This window comes from Ochotona princeps, chromosome 10 (genome assembly GCF_030435755.1).
Source record: "Ochotona princeps isolate mOchPri1 chromosome 10, mOchPri1.hap1, whole genome shotgun sequence".
NCBI classification, from domain to species: Eukaryota; Metazoa; Chordata; class Mammalia; order Lagomorpha; family Ochotonidae; genus Ochotona; species Ochotona princeps.
The window spans coordinates 40,095,637-40,114,726 of record NC_080841.1 but is presented as its reverse complement, the minus strand read 5'-3'; the positions used below and the strand labels follow the sequence as shown (position 1 = coordinate 40,114,726).

Here is a 19,090-nt window from a genome sequence, read left to right as displayed (position 1 = left end):
TGGAAGTGATTTCCTTGAAATGCCCTGGCCAGAGGTTAGCAGTCTGTTGCTGTTCTGGGTGATGTTTCTCCAGGCTCTTCTGTTTGTAAACAGTGGCAACCAAAGGCAGGATGAGCAGGGGTTGCCCAGTGGAGGCTCTGCCTCCTTCCTACCAGCAGAAGAAGCTGGGCATGTGAACACTGCTTCCTTTCCAGGGACCTATGGTTAGGTGCAGTTGTATGGGAGATGGAGAAATAAATGCCCACAGTGTTTTCAAGTTTCTTTCCAGCTTTTGAGGGCTTTTGCCTGTATTCCTTCGGTGGGACTAGACCCACAGCTGTACCATTTGGGCCAGGTTAAGGAGCAGGTGGGCAGCCAGCAGGCCTATGCTGTTGGCTGGGAACAGTAGTGATGTGTGTGTGTGTGTGTGTGTGTGTGTGTGTGTGTGTGTGAAGCACTTTGTCCCCTTTTCCTTCCACAGACTTTGGAAGAAGTCAATTCCTGGTAAGAGCTGGGGAGAAAGCTGCCACCACTAGGGACATGAACCGGCACCCATCTGGGATTCCAGTGCTTATAGGGGGAGGATAATCAATTGAGCCATTGTGCCAGGTCTTCAAGGGTCCTCTGTAGGCAGGAGCAGATGGTGAAGACAAAAAGGGAAAGCAGATGTGACCACGGGAACAGGGAGAGGTCAGGGATTTGGGACAGAGGACAAGCAAGGCAAACAGCCCCGGAGGTTGGCAAGGCAAGGTAGGGAACCATAGTCCCACTCACTGCCTGCCAAGTCCATTGTGTTCTCCTGGTTACAGGGCTGTCAGAGACAACATTTGGGCCATTGCAGAGTCAGGCACCTGTGAGAAACCCACACAGCAGCCCTGACACTCACACTCAGACATGATTGATCAAAGCTGGTGGTTGGAGACTTTCCAAACGGCTCCTGACCACCTTGGAAAGCACCACGAATTAGGGGCTGGTGTTGTGGTGCCCTGGACTGCCATATTGCAGTGGCTGAGTTAGAGTCCTGGATCCTCTGCTTCCAGTCCAGCTTCCTGTGGAAGCACCCGGGAACCAGCAGATGATGAACAAAGTACTTGGGAGACCCACATGGAGTTCCTGGCATCAGCTTCATGGCTTGGCCCAAAAAGAACCTGTTTGTTCTATGTTCAACAGGTTGGTACAGGGTTGAGACTGGTGCTTGTATCGTCTCTGAAACAGCTGCTGGATACTGGCTATCTTGACAGAACCACAAGCCCAAGAGTCAGAGATGCTTTAGTCTCACCACTATCCAATACACAACAGCAGCAATGTGCAGAATGCCTCGCTCCAAGCACAGGCCTCGGCAAAGGACTTTGGCTAGTCTGTATTACCTCTTGACCAGCCCCCGCCCCCAACTTGAGCACTCAGAGCCAAAACTGGGGGAGTTGCTTAGGTACTTCCCAAATCACCTGTGAATGGGAAACGATTTCAGCCTAGTGCATTGGCTCCTGGATTCGGAGCTACTTTTCCAGGCCCCCAGCACACACCTCCCCTCATTGAACGAGGGTTTGGGAGGTCCTGCAGCATGCCAGGGTCCTGCCCTCCCTGTGGTTCTTGGGCTCCCTGTGTGGTCCTGAGTGGTGACCTGGGATGGCAGCAGCGTGGGATGGAGGAGCAGACTGCTGGGGCTTCTAACTTTATTTAAAAGGCAGCTGGCAGCAAGCCAGCCAATTTCTTCTACATAGTGGGCTGCTTCTGCTTCTGGAAGCTTCTAGGAGCACAGCACTGCCAACTGATTATTCTTGGGTCATACTTTCTGCGCAGTGTTACAGATGGGAAGCTGGATTCGGGCTGTCTCAAGCAGATTAATAACAGACATTTCACAGGTTACTCAGCACCGAGATATCACTTCTAGGGGCTCCTCTTGAAGAGTTCCTTGCCAAATTCTAAGTCTTCTTAGTGCTGCACAGTGCCTGCCCACTAGACAGTGCAATAATTCAACTGCCATCACTTCCCATGTGAGATTTTGGAGGGACCACCAGCCAAGGGAAGGCCTTCACCAGGTCCCAAATCTCTTCACGGGTATGAAAGATCAAAAGATACTCGTCACTCCTCTGGCATGAACACTCAACCTGAGGCGGTGTTTGGCTAAGACCTTCATAGAACAAGTTGGTAAGTAGAGCAGGCACTTGGCCTAGGGGTTAAGAAACAGGTGAGGAAGGCCCCACCTCATTTAGGAGTGTCTGACTTCAGTACCTGATGTGGCAGCAGTTCCCAATTCTCACACACCCCGGGAGGCAGTGGTGATGGCTCACGTCACAGGGTTTCTGCCACCTAAGTAGGAGACCTCGATGGAGCTCCCAACTCCTGGGGCTCCTGGAGCTCTGATCATGGACTCAGCAGGAATGTCTAGGTGTATCCAAGGCATGGTCATTCTGGCATACTCACAGCACCCCCAGAGCTGATACTGCACTCGCAGTAACTTCAGAACCCCAGACCAGAGTCTTTCACAGTATATTAAAAAGGCAGAGCCATGGGAAGTCAGCACCTACCCTCTGCATTACAGACTGGTGGAGTGACCACCCTTTCCAGCCATCACCAGGTCAGTAATCCATGGGGCAGTGTTGTCCTGTCCCTCTGTGCAGCTCTCATGTAGGCAACTCCACAGAGAAGTTCAATGGAACCTTGGGGTTCCTTTCAAAAGTCTTGGAGAGTATGTTGGACCATTTCTGAAGTAGCTCCAAACCCAAACCCATTTTCTTTCCTCCCCCTCAACCCCCGAGGACATAGCTGGAATGCTCCCATGACTGAGCTCTGTGCCCTGGCTGTGCCCTGCACCCTCTTGTTCATTTTTGGTTGACTGCAGTGAATTAGTGGGTTAAATGGTGATCTCCCAAAATATAAGCCCACATCCCAATACCTGGAACCTGTAACTTTAATTGCGGAGAAGTCTTTGCAGATATAAACTAGAAGTCTGGAGATGAGATTCTCATGTCTCAGCTGGGTGAATACAACATCCCATAAGGGAGGGACATAATGAGAGAAGACACAGAGAAGGCCATGCAAAGATGGAGCTCTACTGCCCTAAGCCAAGGACTACCTGGAGCTGTGGGAAACTTGGAGGAGGCACCTGCAGGGGGAGCACAGCCTCACCAACTTTGAACTTGCCCCTCAGGACTGTGAGAGCATCCTTTCCTATTGGATTAAGCCATTGCTATAGCAGCCCTGGGAAGTAAATACAAGAGGCTGCCCTTGGCTGAGTATGGAAGCCAGAGCTTGTAGATGGTTTCCTTCCAGTAAGAAAGGGTCCCCCACAGCCTCTTAACAGCCTTCCCAGGGGCATTCTGTCACACCAGCAACAAACTGCTGTGTCTGAAATCCTTTTTGAGTTTAAAAATTACAGAGTTGAAATCAGTTGGTTTTGCAGCAAAGGAGTACTACATCATCCTTAAACTATTCAGTTTCGACTCCCCAAAGCAAAACTAATAAAACACCTGTCAAACAAAGAGGTCCTGGGGACAGCTACAGGCAAGTGTTTTATTAACTTTCAACTTACAGAACTGTTTTTTAAGCCACCCCCCCACAATAACTGACATCAGTGCCATCACTAATTGAAACATTCCGAAAGGCAGTGCTGCTGAATCTAGCTTGAGACTGGACCTGACCGGGTCAAACCAGCCAACAGTTTGGATTCCAATCTGAAAATGTTGACTCCATCCTAGTGCTGACACTAGGCAGCATCAGTTAGTGACTGGTAGATTGAACTGCCCTGCCTGGGTTTAACTCCTACTTAGTTTCTCTATGTTTCCTCCATAAACTGGGAATAATTCAAGCAGGCGAATGAATTGCATCCTTCTTAAAAGGCAAAGCAGCCAGGGAAATGGGGACAGACACAGAGGTGAGCTGTTGACAGAGACTGAGGTTGCTTCCTACTGGGTCAACCTGAGGATGGCTGCAGCTCTAGCCCCGTAATGTACACGGTTTGGAGCCACTATCAGTTACCAGAGAAACCTGCATGGAATGTGGAAGCTGCACCCAAGCAGCTAGTTGCTCATTTACACTCGGCAGGGTGCTGCAGGGCTGGGTGGATGCTGCTGAGACCTGTGCACGTAGAACAGAGCTGTGGGCCTTGCTCCAGTGGATGTGGGACACTGGTGGGCCTGCAGCTCCTCTAGCTCCCATTGGATCTCTTCCTTTGGCTTCCTTAAATCCTGACCCACATACTTGGACAGCTCCTAGGTGTCAGCTTCCCTTGTAGCTTGCCTCATCACTGAACTTGGGAGGCATGGAGGGAGCTGCAAGTGGGGGCAGGTTTTATTTACCCACAAGCCCCAGTTCATTTCTGCACTTACCACACCTCCCAACAGCCTCGTGAAGCTGGGAAGTGGGATCTCACCCAGAGCAGGTCAAGCCCTGAGGACAGCCCCCTTCTGCTGCGTCTCTCCTGTGGTTCTGTTGCTGACAGCACACCTCAACACTGAACTGTAGGAGCAGACATTCCCCCTGCCTGGGGCAGGGCCTATGCTGCTATGTCTACACCAGGAGCAGAAAAGAACTCTGAGCACCACTGCCTGAGGACTGTCACCTGGGGACGGGACTGGGGGGATCCTCCCCTGGTGGGGGCCTGGGGCCAGCCTGGGTCCACACACACCTGTGCCTCTCGGTGCTTCCGCTGAAGTTCCCTCATTTCTCAAACCAGATCTTAGTAATACGCTACAACATTCTTCCCTCAGTCCAGGATCTGCCTTATTCAATTCTCTGCTGTTGATTTCTTCTTTGCCTTCTTCCTCCTGCAGTCAATCTTAGTGAGATGTGAAGAACCACAAGGTGGGGGAATCTACACTGCTGCTGTCACACAATCATCATAGCTAAGCAAGAGGTCCACGTGGTGCGCTGACTGCATGTGTACCCAGGTAAGTGAAGGAACACACTACCTCCTTCTAGTCTGCTTACCAGTATTCCTAACTCTTGGCTTAGCTGCCTTCTATGGCCATGCACTTGTTACTTCTCCATGCAACTTAAGTCCCACAGACCTAAAGGGAGGTTCTTGCTGGAGAGCCCCTTTTCATGGGTGTCTTTTAAAGGGTTGCATCTGTAAGTAAGGTGACAGGTGCATTACTGACAAGGTATACTTCACTTGTCTTGAATTCACAAAGAGGTGCAGACACTGTTGGCAGATGCTTCATGTATTCTTTTATTTAGGAAGCAGACCCTTCCCAATTGGTGCAGCTCCTGCTGGAGACCTGGGTGCTCTCACGGGGTGGGTGAAGCCAGAGCAGTGCCATCCTATAGCCTCTTCCTGAGAGCCTGGGAAGGGGCAGTCCTGGCCACAGCAACAGCTTCCACCCAGTGCGGCAGTGCAGTTGTTGTTTCCACTGGCAGGACTGTAGAGACCTTTTATATTCATACATATATATTTTACTTCAGTAATATTTTGGAAATCAGCTCTTCCACTCTAAGATTTACAATAAAAATAAAATAATTTGTTCTGTAAACTATAGTAGAAAGTTTCAAACGTCTTAAAAACTGTCTTCCATACAATGGAAAAAGGTGTTAGTGTTCTTTTTTTGGGCAAAAGACCCAAATGTGCTGGGAGGATGCATGGTGCTGGGAATGAGGCTGGGGAAGCTGGTGGCACTCCCTCGCTGGGGAGGCACAGGAGAACAGAGCCGCTTTCTTCCCTTAGGGCGCCGGCATGCAGTCAGCTTCTCTCTCCCTGGGGTGGTCCAGATGCTTACGGCTATTCTGCTGTTGCCAGGTCCTTGGCAGCCACAACCAGCTCAGACAGAGCTGGGAAACTTTTGATGCCACTTGTTTTCAGGCCCATCTTTTGTATCTGCAAAGGGCACAGAATGAATTATGTTACTACTATTGGGCTGAATGTGAAAAGGAGACCTTAATAAACAACAAAACCCCAATATCCACCCCCCTATCCTCTACTAACCTAGAATGAGATGGTTCCCTAAAGACTGGCAGACAGCCTTCTCCTTCATGGTGAAAGGGTTATCCTACTGCAAAACATTACTGTTCTGGGGTCAAACACTGCATCCTGGGAAGCCAGGATACTGATTTATCTTGGTCTATCAAATCAGACTTTTGCCAGGATGAAAGTCTCTTTTGTGAACTTGGTAAAGAAAAATGCTAGTGGAGAAAATTCACATGCAAAAGAAATTTTAAAAAATCAATTGTTTTTTAACTGGAAAACTTTCAGAAAAGCATTAGCTTGAGTTTTCTTTCTTAAATATCACTAACAACGTTTGCTTAGACTCTGAGAATTGAGGAGATTGGCATAGCAGCTATGAACAGGATCCCAGGGACCAGGGAATGGCACACACTGTTCTCACGTCTGTTTAAAAGAGGCAGCAGCAGTACCACACAGACACACAACCACATACACAGCACACAGAGCGGGGAAGACCTGCCCTGGTCCTCTGGTTCTGGGGAGCAGGACTGTGGCACCGCCTTTACTTCGGCTCCTCCTCCCCCATCCTCCCTTCTCCTACTTCTCTCTGTAGCTTATCTGCTCTTCACCTTCTTGCTGGTAAAAAGTTTTCAAGTTTCTTGTGTGACACAAGAAACCAGACCATTGCTTTTTGCCAAGATATCTAAAGTCATCTCAGGGTACAAAAAAATGATTTGTAGGGATGACTGTGACGTATAAAAGAAATTCCTTAGTTAGCTAGAAAATCAAGTATCTCCTGATGGAGAGTTACTGTTTCATTGATTTTTCTCTAGCAAAAGTCCTTCTTTTGTAAAGAATTATTCATTTATTTACTTATTTAAAAACCAGAGGAATAGAGAGGGAGAAAGAGAGGAACTGAAAGAGATCTTTCATCTGATTCACTCCCCACACAGTCACATGAAATAAAGCTAAGTCAGGCTGAAGCCAAGGGCCAAGAACTTGATCTGGGTCTCCCACCTGAGTGCCAGTATCCCAAGTACCTGGGCCCTCATGGACTGCTTTCCCAGGGGTGTTATCAGAAAGCTAGATTAGAAGTAAAGCAGCTGGGACTTGAAACAGAACTCTTCTCTGGGAAGTTGGTGTCACAACCTAACCCATTGGCCCTGAGAGGTCTTCCTGTGCTGAGAACCTAGTTTCTGAACACCTTGGAGTTGCATGACATTCTGAGGATGTCACCTCAGGAAAAATGAAAGGCACTGTGTTTTCTCCACACTGCCCTCTATGTGGTAAAATACGCACGTTATTAGTCAGCTGTATGCAATGATTCTGAAACCTGGGTGTTACGGAAACCCAGGCAGAGAAGCAAAGCTGCACTGGACGCTTTCTCACATACACCAGGAGAGGAGTACTTGCTCTCCTAGTTACTTCTTTTGAGTATTTCAAAAGCCCTTAGGCTGGCACTAATTACCAATCAGGCTTTGTCCCAGAAGAAGAGGACACCATCTCTGTCATGGGCTCCCCCTTCAGCGGCTGCATGAACCAGTACACATCAAGAGCAGCAAAGGTCAGGCCACTGGACGCCACATGGAACTTCCCAGTGTTCCTCCTCACAATTCCTATGCACAAACCCTAAATCTTTCAGTCATCCAGCCGTGACTCCCCCACTCTAGACCTGGAGCAGAGACTCAGCCCCTACCTCAGCCCCCCTGTGCTAGGGTGGGCCTCTTTGGTTTCAGACCTGCTGGCACTGGCGGCAGCTATGACAACTTACCTGCTCTCCTAGGTACTGCACATCCAAGGCCAACTGCAGCCTGATCTTGTCGTCATCGCTCATGCCGCTGCTGGGACCAACGGGGTTGGCCACGGTGGTTTTTCTGGCTTGTTTTAGCCTTTTCAGGCTCTCTTCCATCTTCCTCACAGAGCTGAGAACATGTGACACGGTCTCATAATACCTGGCACAAGACACAGTTATTGCTGAGAGGAAGACTGTGTCACAGCAAAGTTACTGGCTTTGCAGATTTATAAGGTTAAAAACTCATTCCCAGTAAACATTTAGTCATGGTAGATATTTAATGCTTCCTAAGACTGTAATAAAAGTAGAATTTTCAGTCTCCAGCCTGGTACCCTCTTAAGAATTTAAAAGAAGTATGTGCATGGGCTATTAAAAATTTTAACACCAAACACTAAGAGGAAAGTCATAGACCAATTTGTCTTTCACATACTAAGAGTGGAAAAGCAGTTCATTCCTTGTATCAAGCAACAACTTCACTCACAATCAATTCTAGAAAAAGTTCATCTTTTAAAGTATTTACGATTTTAAATAAAAGTTACTGCCTTCAAAATATTCTCAACATAATTTTCATTCAAAAATGAGCCTCCTTTCAAAGCTTTGCCCATAAGCTGGTGATGTGTTTGGAATGCATTTTCCATGAAAGCTATATTAGACATCATTGTCATGTTCAAATGGCTTTTGAATTCATAAGCAATGAAACAAGATGAACTGCAAAATTAGTAAATCAATAATTAAACTAGGTCCTATACTTTTTGGATGTAGCTCAATGCTGTCATTTGAGGGAAAGCAGAGTTAACTAGAAATGAATGGACACCTCAGGGTTATATAGAAATTGATTCTCTCAGCTGTAATTTATATTTTAAAGCATATATTTTTTTCCAGTTGCATCTCACAGATGTGAAGTCCTTTGGGTGGCATGGTTCAAGCCTTTCTGGGCTGAAGAGCCCGGGGAGAAGGACGTCATCGCTCTGAGAGAACAGCACTGCAGTGAGAGGAAGCAGGCACAGTGAACACCAGTTAGCATGGTAAGACCAGGTGGAGGGAAGGAAGCCCACAGAGCCAGTGTGTCTGTTTGTGTGTGTGTGTGTGTGTGTGTGTCTTGGGATGGGGGGTAGCTCATGTGACCCCATTCTGATTCATCCAAGGACAAAGTGCTCTGATGGCCTCTCTACATATCTATGTGCAACTTCTGCCCAGGACTTTTCTAGGCAGGTCCCAGGAGGCCTACGTTCTAGTTACTTACTTATGTGTGCTCTCCGAAAGAGCTTCTTCTAGCCACTGCTGAATCACTGCGTGTTTGAGCTTATCCTGGTGTCCATGCTGAAGCTGGTGAAATGGCTTCAGGGCACTGTCCACGTAAGAGGAAGCTGCAGTTGGGACCTCCTGGAATAACGTTGGTAGGGGTGAAAGATGCACAAACAGAAAGAGAGCAAGAGGGGGAAAGAAAAAAAGAGAAAATTTCTATGTTTCCGTTTTGAGACAGGAGCCTCTGAAATACAGATGTTTACAGAAGGCCATCTGCAGAGCATTCAGGAGTCCAGAGAGGACCCCCAGAGCCAGGCTGCACTCCAGGCTGTAGGCAGCGGCAACTCCAGCCTTAGTGCATGGCTTCCCCAACTTGATGTCCTCACTACTCACCTAGCCATCCTGCTAAATCCAGCTTCAGACTCAATGCTGTGTGGGGGTGCGGCTGACTTCTGAGATTGTACATTGCTAACAAGCTCCCACAGGCTGATGTGCATGCTGCCTACCGATAAACTGTCACCTGAGCAGGATCTAGGGACAGTCATTCAAGCTTTTGTAGTTCTTATTTTAATCTGTAAATAAGGATGTTAGCAACCATTTCCTAAAAACAGTAACATGTATGTAAATACTTAGTACAGTGTCTGATCCACAATGCAAACTCTCAGTAACTAACAATATTATTAAAAGTCTTGCCTAATAGGAAAGTTAATAGGTTACTGAAAATAATGTATTTGGCAGAATAAAACAAGTCCCACCCACTCTCTCAGCTTCAAGTCAGACCAAAAAGAGCAAATTGGGTGATAAGAGGCTTCTGCTTACAAGTATTAATTTTAGTTCAAGTTCTAGATTTTTAAAAAAGTAGAGTACGAGAGAGACTGAGCGAGCTTATTCTTCCATCTGCTAGTTCATTTTCCAAATGGCTGTAACAGCCAAGTCTAGGTTAGGCCAAGCTAGGAACCAGAAACTTTTATTGGGGCCTCTCACATGGGTGGCAGGGTCCAAGCACTTGGGCCATCTTATGCTGCTTTCCCAGGACCATTAGCAGGGATCTACAGTGAAAGCAGAGGAGCTGAGACTCAAACCACACTCTGATGTGGTACGCCAGTACTGCAAGCAGTGGCTTAATCTACTGCATCCCAGTACTGGGCCTTGCATATCCTAGAATTTAAAATGAAGTAAGAAACAGCCCTAGAGGGGACTGGCACTAATCTCAGCAAAGCTACAAGGAGCCATCATGTCAGACAGAAAGAGCCTCACAACCAGCAGACAGGGGCTCGCATTCAGCCAATCAGCAAAAGGTCAGATGTAAGCCAGCTGTGCTTGTAAGAACTGCAGATACTCCAAAATGGTACATCTTAGGACATTTTCAGAGGTCCTGAGAACACATTTTTATAGTAAACTAACTAAAAGACTTTAAGTCTAAAGTCTAATTCTAAAACCAGGGGGAGGGGGAGAACAAGAGGGAAAATTAAGTGAGATCTTGCAAGAACGAAATGGGAATGGATGTATAAAAACGAGCATTCAATAGGGAAAACTAAAAGAGTAATTCCCCAAATCATGACCATACAAAATGGGGAAATATATATATATACAGATCTCCAAATGTTATTCAAAAAAAGGACCCGATAAAGCAGGTACTTTCTTTTATTCCAGACTAGCTTTTTAACTCAGCCAGTTTTTCCCCCCAACCTAAGTACTTTCAATACCAAGGGAATAACTTGAATAAGGATTTTTTTTTTAGAACAGAAAAGTATAGGACATACAAACATTATTAAAATGATTTCTTTGGAGAAAAGCATGCATCCTTTTGCTCCAAGAATTCTGAAAAAATCGCATCCTACAGAGACTCATCTGGGGCATCTGCTCATCCAACAAGTACAATGATCTCTCTCCTCACAGATGCCTGTTCTGAATGGGATGCAGTCAGCCTGCCTCAAGCCAGTGAGGAGCACCTGGTCCTGCCTCTCCTTGGCCATACCCACCTCCTGGGCCTTTCTAGCAACCTCACTCAGTGCATGGCACTTACCTTGTTGGTTCTTCGGTAAAGCCTGGGAACCTCGAGGGCGCCTTTCAGGTAACTGAAGCACGACTCACTCAGGTCCTGGATGATCTTGCTACTCAAGGGAGGGATACAAGCTGATAAAGAGCTTTGAGAGTCCTCAAGGGCCGCTGTGGGGATGGAAATCTTGCCTTTAGTCATTTTATTCAGGTCCAGGCATAAATTTTACTGTAAATGGTATCAGAGCATTTAGACAATGTCTTATAATAAACCAAATTATAACACAGAAGTTAACACTGCAGAACAGAATGCAATCAAAGCTATACAATTAGAAAAGAAACTGTTAGGTTACATATAACCTAAAATCTCAAATTTTAAATTATTTCCTATTCAAAGATTTGTTGCTGTTACCTGAGATAGAAGAAAAATTCTTAAATCCAATTATTTCAAGTCTGGGCTTGATTATTTCCAAAAGTTCTGGAAGCTGAAATAAAAACATACTTTATACATTTAGTTACTTTTATAAATCAAAGGAAGGGTCAATCTGCATCTACAAACCACAGAAATATTGTTCATGAGTGGTGAAACTAAAACCTGGACATTCAGTGATATTAACTTAAGGAAAGTAACAGGCTTAATGCTGTCACTAGAAAGGAACTCTTGGGGCTGGTGTGGTGGCCTGTCATGCTAATCCTCTACTTGTGTCCCAACATCCCACACGTGCCCCAAGTCCAAGTTCCAGCTGCTCCACTCCTTTGGCCTGGGGAAGCAGCAGAAGACGGCCAAAATGCTTCAGCCCCTGCACCCATGTGGGAGACCTGGAAGAAGCCTTTATACTGGCTCAGCTTTGGCCATGGTGGCCATTTGTGAAGCGAGCCAGTGGCTGAAGATCTGTCTCTCCCTTTCTTTTTCAAGTAAAAAATGAATAAATTAAAACAAAACAAACCTCAACAACAAGGGAGCCACAGCTTAATGGTTATTAACAGGCACACAGAATAAGCAAAAGTGTTTTTGTTTAAAATATTTATTTTATTTATATTGGAAAGTCAGATATACAGAGAGGAGAAGAGAGAGAGAAAGATCTTCCATCCATTGATTCACTCCCCAAGCAGCCACCACGGCCAGAGCTGTACCGGTCCGAAGCAAGGAGCAAGGAGCCTATTCCTGGTCTTCCACATGGGTGCAGAGTCCCAGTGCTTTGGGCCGTCCGTGACTGCTTTCCCAGGCCATAGGCAGGGAGCTGGATGGGAAGCAGGGCTGCCAGGATTAGAATCAGTGTCCATATGGAACTCGGCACGTGCAAGGTGAGAACTTTAGCCGCTAGGCTACCTCTCTGAGCCTAAGCAAAAATTTTGTGTTCTGTGCTTCTCCGTGATACCAAACAGCTCTTGTGGGAGCCCACATCTTGCTGAAAATGTAAAACTGCATTTGTTCAAGCACCACAAAACATTTAAACTTGAGGGAAGCAGAATCTTGTATGAGAACTGAAACACTAAATTCATCCCACAAAGTTTTCCCAATGTTAAAAGCAAAAAAACATACTTTCAATGCATGAAGATGAAGTATTAATAGATATTTTTAAGTGAATTAAAAACAATTAAAATCTAGGTCACTGCAGATCACACTTGAGCCAAATTGAGCTAATCACAGAGCAGGTGGATGATGGAGCCTGAGAGCTTGTCGTGTCATCACTGAGAGGCAAGCAGAGGCAACAGGCCAACAGGACGTGAGAGTGCACTCATGGGCACAGAGCAGGTGCGCGTTCTCAGAAATCTGGTATGCAACTGACCTGTGCCGGAGCAACACCAAGAACAGCAGTGAAATCTGTGCTTTCTCAGTGCACCTGTGGGCCCCACAGTTGTAAGGCCTCATGATAGTGTCTGCTTCCTGCTGCACAACCTTCTGTGAAAACACAGAATTGAGCCCCTAAACTTCTGGAACCAGCTCACCTGCTCCTGCAGCTGGTGCAGGTCTGCAACCACAGAGACGAGCTGAGTTCTGGAAATGGAAACCACAGGTTTTGCTTCTGCCACGGCATTTCCTGGGTCTTCGTTACTTCTTGGGGACACGGAAAGGTCCCTACTACCAGCCATCAAAGGCTTTTTGCTCTCCTTGGCAGTTTCATTACATACGGGCCTGAGTGAAAGCTGAAAAAGGATTTCAGTGATTAACTGCTTTTAACTTACTATATATACTAGTTTCTGTATATGCGAGGGTCAACAATTAACTACAAAATGCCAGCTGTCTAGTGAGCACTCAATAAAAACTAAATACTGTACTGTATTTCCACTGATAGGCATAAAAAGCAGATTATTACCCTTTTTGCTCATATGCTATATTTCTGGTTATGATAAAATGAAAAAATATGCAAAAAATACGTAAGTCCCTAAACTACAAATTAAAAAAAAAACTATATTTAGTGCTACGGTGTAAACATAACTTGGCCCCCCAGTTCACACGGATGGTTAAGTCCCAGAGTCATGGGCTGAGGGTACTAAGAGAGCAAAAGCTAAAGGTGGTGACAGTGTTTGGGGGAGGTACCCAGGGAAGGTAGCTCTCTCAGGGTTGGTTACATAAGCAGCTGTGGGATGCAGTCATTCTCACCGCAGGTTCACTAAATCATTGTTTCTCCACTCACACGCTGCCATGGCCAACCTCAGACCTCACAGCCAGCCACACCAATGGGGCCTGCCTGACCTTGGATCCCCATACTCCAAAACCATGAGCCTCATAAAAATCTTCTTAAGGAGCTTCTCCTAGGTATTTGTCATAGAGATGAAAATCTGACTATACACTAAACAACTTCCCAAGTTAATAATAAAAGATCAAAATTAATGATAAAAATCAAGATTGAAATCTTGTTAACCTTCAAATAACAAAAATAAAAGAAGTGCTCTGTGAAGATATGTCATTAAAGGAAAAAACCAAAGAGAAGCACAGCAGCATCAAGAAAAGGCGAAGTAATTTATTAAAGACAAAATGAGAAGAATTACCAGCTAAGAAGGCCTTATGCATGAATTATAATAACTCCACTGTCCTAGGAACTGTACAGAGGTCTTCAGAAATGGCTGATGGACCAGTGCCATCTGCTAAGACTCTTCTGAGCAGAAGGAAAACAACAGGGGAAAAGCTAACTTCCACCAAGCTCCTACAATACGTCAGGCATTCCAGTTCACAAATAAATCATCTTAATAGTCATGCACAATAGCTGCTTCCTCATTTTACAGATGAAGAATATGAGACTCACAGCTTAAATTCTCCAAGTCAGAGTCAAAAAGTGGCAGAGTCAAAATCTGAGTTTCTCAAAATCTATATTCTTTTCATTAAAACACAATGACTGGGTTTCTCACCTACTTCAGATAACAAAAGATTTCATTGTTCTCAGCATGTGTGATCTTCAAACTGTCTTTTTTGGCCGCAATGCCAGCATCCCATATGGGGGCAGGTTTGTGTCCCACTGTTGCTCCACTTCTAATCCAATTCCTTGGTGATGCCTGAAAAGGGCAGTGGAGGATGGTCCAAGTGCTTGCGCTACTGCACTCACCTGGGAGACCAGGATGAAGCTCCTGGCTCAAGGATTTTGCCTGGCCTAGTCCTGGCTGTGGAAGTCACCTGGGAAGCAATCCAGAAGATAGAAGATATTCTATCGTTCTCTCTTTCTCTGCAACTCTTTCAAATAAATAAACAAATCTTCAAGAAAAAACAAAAACAAAAAACTTTTTTGTTTTAAACAGCAGCAATGTTTTGTTTCCATACAGGAGCAATGCGCATATGTGAGCATTACTGAGACTGCTTCCCACTGAGCTACACCAATCCTCTGTGGATCAAGAGTCTGAGGCTTTACATACAGCAAGAATAACTCTTCAGTGTCTTGTAGACATTTAGTACATTTAGCTATTTCAAAAGGCAGAGGATCATCTACTATGGAAATAATTCAAAAACTATTTTATTTATTTCCGAAGTAGTTAGACTAAGAGATACCCAAAGCACTGGATCACTCCCCGAGGTGCCCTAACAGCTGAGGCTGTGCCAGCCTGAAGCTGGGTGCCAACAACCCAATCCAGGTCTCCCCTACAGGTGTTAGGAAGTACTCGAGCCATCACCTACTGCTTCCTAGGGTGTGCATAAGGAGAAGCTAAAATCAAGAGTGGAGCAGAGCTGGGGCTCAAACCCAGGCACTGTGATAAAAGGCATTTTAATCACTACACCAAACACTCAACCATTAAACTCTTTAGTGTACTGATTACATGGTTTTGAAAACCTCCCAAATATTAACCATTAAAAATGTAAATTTCAAATTTCGAGTCCTTTTAATTAAAATGAGCATCTTTGTTTTAACTTGGGAGCATGAGATTTTGGATTTGAGGAAGAAAAATGAACTCCCCAGGGTGTTGCTTTTCAACCAGACAAGATACCCAAGGGCATCACTAAAGACAATACTTGCAGGGGTAAAGATGAAACACAGAACTACATTCAGTCTTGGGAAGTCACTGTATTGTGGTCCTCTGATCTAACTTCTCATGACAACATGGTATTTTATTTTATTTTATTTTATTTTTTAAAGATTTATTTTATTTTTATTACAAAGTCAGATATACTGAGAGGAGGAGAGATAGAGAGGAAGTGGAGCTGCTGGGATTAGAACCAGCGGCCATATGGGATCAAGGCGAGGACCTTAGCCACTAGGCCACACTGCCGAGCCCAGACAACATGGTATTTTAAAACTTTCCATTGACTATGCAGGTTAATCTTCTCCATCATTCTTTTCAACACTGATGACTCCACAGCTGGCCCTTACCTCGTTGATAAACACAGAGTACCGGGCCAAAATCTGCAGAGTGAGTTTCCAAAGACGGTGTGCCAGCAATGGCAAAAACAGCTCATCTGACCAACACTTCCTAAGGCTGCTCCATGTTCTGTGAGAAGCCAAAAGGCAGTATGGACTTCCAGCTAGAGAAAAAAACATATTTTTAAGGAATTCAGACAATTATGGGATAAATACAGTTTCACCTTTTCCAGGTGTAAATCACTGGTAAACAAAGGAGCATTCTGAAGAACAACACATGGTCAGCAGGGCTACCACTACTGGATGCCCAGGGATGAACACAACCTATTCCCCATCATCATGCTACGTGCTTGATAATTTCACAAGAAGTCCCTGCCAAACACATAGCATTCAGAAGCAACATTTACAGCAGGCATTTTACATTATATCTAGAAACACAAGTTGGAGCAGCAGTCATTTGCAGGGGACTGCACTTTAGAACTGAATGTACCCTGCTTCATTGTCTATTCTTTCCATCTACTACCCACCGCCCCCCATATACCTACTAGATATATACAGGAAGTCAATTGAATATGAGCAGTTTTGGCCAAGACAGATGAAAACTAACTCTGAAGGGGAAGTAGCTTAGTTTAGATTGACAGTGGACTTCACTGCGTAAACTAGAGCAGAAACTGAAGCTGAGGAACCTGAACATTGAACCAAAGTAGCTACATGGAGAGGAACAGAGTAATAAGCCTTTCAGTTGTCACTGGGAATGGAGACAGTATGATGCAGAAACCAACGAGGCTGTCAGGGTATGCAAACATACTGTGGGAAGTCTTTATACCCACACCTCAGAGTTCCGGGACAGCTGCAAGGAAGAGGGCAGGCAGCACGCTCCAACTGGGACTCCCTCTCCGGGAGGGGCGGGAGCATCCTGCACCCTCTACTGCATAGACCCGCCCTGAGTCGGGCAGGAAGCCTGGCCGCAGCCACTTTGCCACACAGCCGATCACTTCAGCACTGCAGGATTACGTCCCCACCACTGGACAAATTCTCTACTGGCCTGCTGCCCATTACATAAAGCATTCTTTTTTTTTTTTAAATCAATTCCACAAAGCATGAAGTTGTATAAACCAGAACATTTGGTTTCTCTTTGCCATGTATTTCTTTAATATCTGAATATTTGAATGGCAGGAAAATGTGAAAGTAGCCTCTGGGTATGAGGGTCCAGAGGACTGATAGTTTGTCACAGATCACTTTAGACAAGTTACCTGGGGCGTCTTCCAGCACATCTGTAAGTGCTGCTTCTAAGGATCCCGCTATTTCTCCAAACCTGAGATTAAACAAGAACACAAGTAAGTGCTTATGCCTCCGTACCTACCATTCCCTCTCCAATCTTGCTTCTTCCTGGCTAACAGGGACTTCCTCCACCAGCTCATGCAGGAGCACATTGTTCTCAGAGATGCTCAACCACCTCGGAAGGCCCATCCCTCCTCTTAATTATTTTTCTGTGCAAGAAAACTATCTTAATTAAGCTACTGTTAGGTATGCAGCGTTACTCTGCTACTTGCAGGTGGCCTGAAATATAACTTACTCAGGTATAAGTTATAATATCTATATATGCTATTACATATAAAACAAACTGCCATTCAATTTCCATTGAGAAGCAGTCCTGGTAACTCTCCTGGGTCACAATCAGCTACTTAGTTCAAGGCCACAATACCTGAGTTGCTCCAACCCTTGTATTATTAGCACCATCATGGGAAGGTAAATGTCTCCAAGCACAGAAACAAAAGCATATTCTGTGCTTGTGTTTACAGTTTAAGGGAAAAAAATCACTACTTGTGGCCACTGATGACTGGCCCTTGCTGCTGAGCGGCCTCCAATGCCTGCAGGTTCCCTCACACGCTTTCATGGACTTTGGCCCAAGGGTCCCTGCTGCCTGGCACCTGGACCTCAGTCTCCTGATGGGTTCCCCTTCACTTCTGATGACAGCAAGTCCTCCTGGCTTCTCATATCACCCCATTATAGACCTTTGTCTTAATAATGGATATAGACGTGTTTTTATGGCTGTGAAATGTAACTTCTAGTTCACTTCTAGCTGCTTTCATATGTATTCTATTTTCCAACTACTTAACTCTTGAATCCCAAATCTCTTTGTACCTGCACACTCTTTTGTTCCCCTTTAGTTTCCCTCCTAGCAACAAGCTGACTCATTCTTAAGATGAATTTATCCAAGAGATAATTTTAGATTCTGATAATATATCTGATGCTCCTTAAAGCGCCCTGCCCCACAGTGGCTGGCCCCCTTCTCTGTGGAAGGAAAGCATTCTGCAACTGTCTAACGAGGCTTAGACAGGCTGGTCTTTGCAAACCGCAGCTGGGAAGGGAGAGGTAACAGCAAGTGAGACAACAGCCCTGGAGATGGGTTTAGAAGTGATAGCCCAAGGAAGCAGTGACGCTGAGCACTGTGACAAGAGGGGACCAGGAGTTGCTCTGCAGCTAGGAGAGCAAAGCAGCTCCTGGAGGGCCACCCTGCTGCCTGAAGTCTATTTGTTCAAAATCTATACAGAATGCAGGAAGCCTGAAACGACCTAACAGCTAGCGCAGCATTGTTCAGATCAGGGAAATAACTAGAAACAACTTAAATGGCCAAAAGCAAGGAACTGGTTACACAACCTGGGTACCTTCAGTGCACTAGCTTGTGGTGTATTAAAGCAAAAAGTCCAGTCTGTACCCCAATGACTGCAAATCTCACAGAAGAAAAAGTACGGGAATCAAAATGCAGCAGAGCACGACATCTAGGCATCCCACGCAGATGCTCTGCCCCTCTGTGAGCAAGCAAGGTCAAAGATACACATACGCAGGTTTCTACCTTCTCAAATTTAGATCTGGGCAAAGTCTCTAGCCATATTCTCCCATGAACACCACAGATCTTTGGCATCTAAAAGTCCCTCAGTAAAGGAACACGCTGGCAGTGAGAGTGGGTGATGTCTCTTCCTCTGCTCTGAAGTATCAGAAACAGTGTGTGGCACATCACCAACTGTGGGTGTGCATGTCTGAGGAAGGAGTGAGGGAGGAGAAGCAAAGTGCTCTCTGTACCTTTATCCTACAGAGATCCTACCTCATAAGGATGAGACATATCCCCTGGATAGAATGGTCTATATTAAATACAGAATACACAGCACAGGTGAATGCTTTGGGAGTGTGAAGTGTTCCCAAAAAACTGTAATTAAAAACAGCATTACCAAGATCCAGTTTTTGGCATTACCAAGACTATTTCATTTACTATAATTTGAGCATGTTTTGAGCACACCTGCATTCATTTTCCTCCTATTAAGTCCTAAGTTTACTTTAAAACACTTATCTAGGGTCCAGGATGGCAACCTAGTGGCTAAAGTCCTTGCCTTGAGCACACCTGGATCCCAT

General features: G+C 45.4%; 1 protein-coding gene across 2 annotated transcripts in view; it reads right to left on the bottom strand.

Moving 5' to 3' along the window:
* Positions 1-5,142: 5,142 nt before the first annotated feature.
* Positions 5,143-19,090, bottom strand: part of COG2 (component of oligomeric golgi complex 2) — a 48,597-nt gene continuing 34,649 nt past the window's right edge. For both annotated transcript variants that reach the window (XM_058669332.1, XM_058669333.1), the window contains exons 11-18: positions 16,933-16,994; positions 15,692-15,843; positions 12,843-13,040; positions 11,305-11,377; positions 10,921-11,063; positions 8,893-9,032; positions 7,629-7,809; positions 5,143-5,791 (exon numbers count right to left, since the gene is read on the bottom strand). In XM_058669332.1, coding sequence (XP_058525315.1) covers positions 5,696-5,791; positions 7,629-7,809; positions 8,893-9,032; positions 10,921-11,063; positions 11,305-11,377; positions 12,843-13,040; positions 15,692-15,843; positions 16,933-16,994 — 1,045 coding nt within the window. In that variant the 3' untranslated portion in view covers positions 5,143-5,695. The remainder of the gene's footprint in view (positions 5,792-7,628; positions 7,810-8,892; positions 9,033-10,920; positions 11,064-11,304; positions 11,378-12,842; positions 13,041-15,691; positions 15,844-16,932; positions 16,995-19,090) is intronic.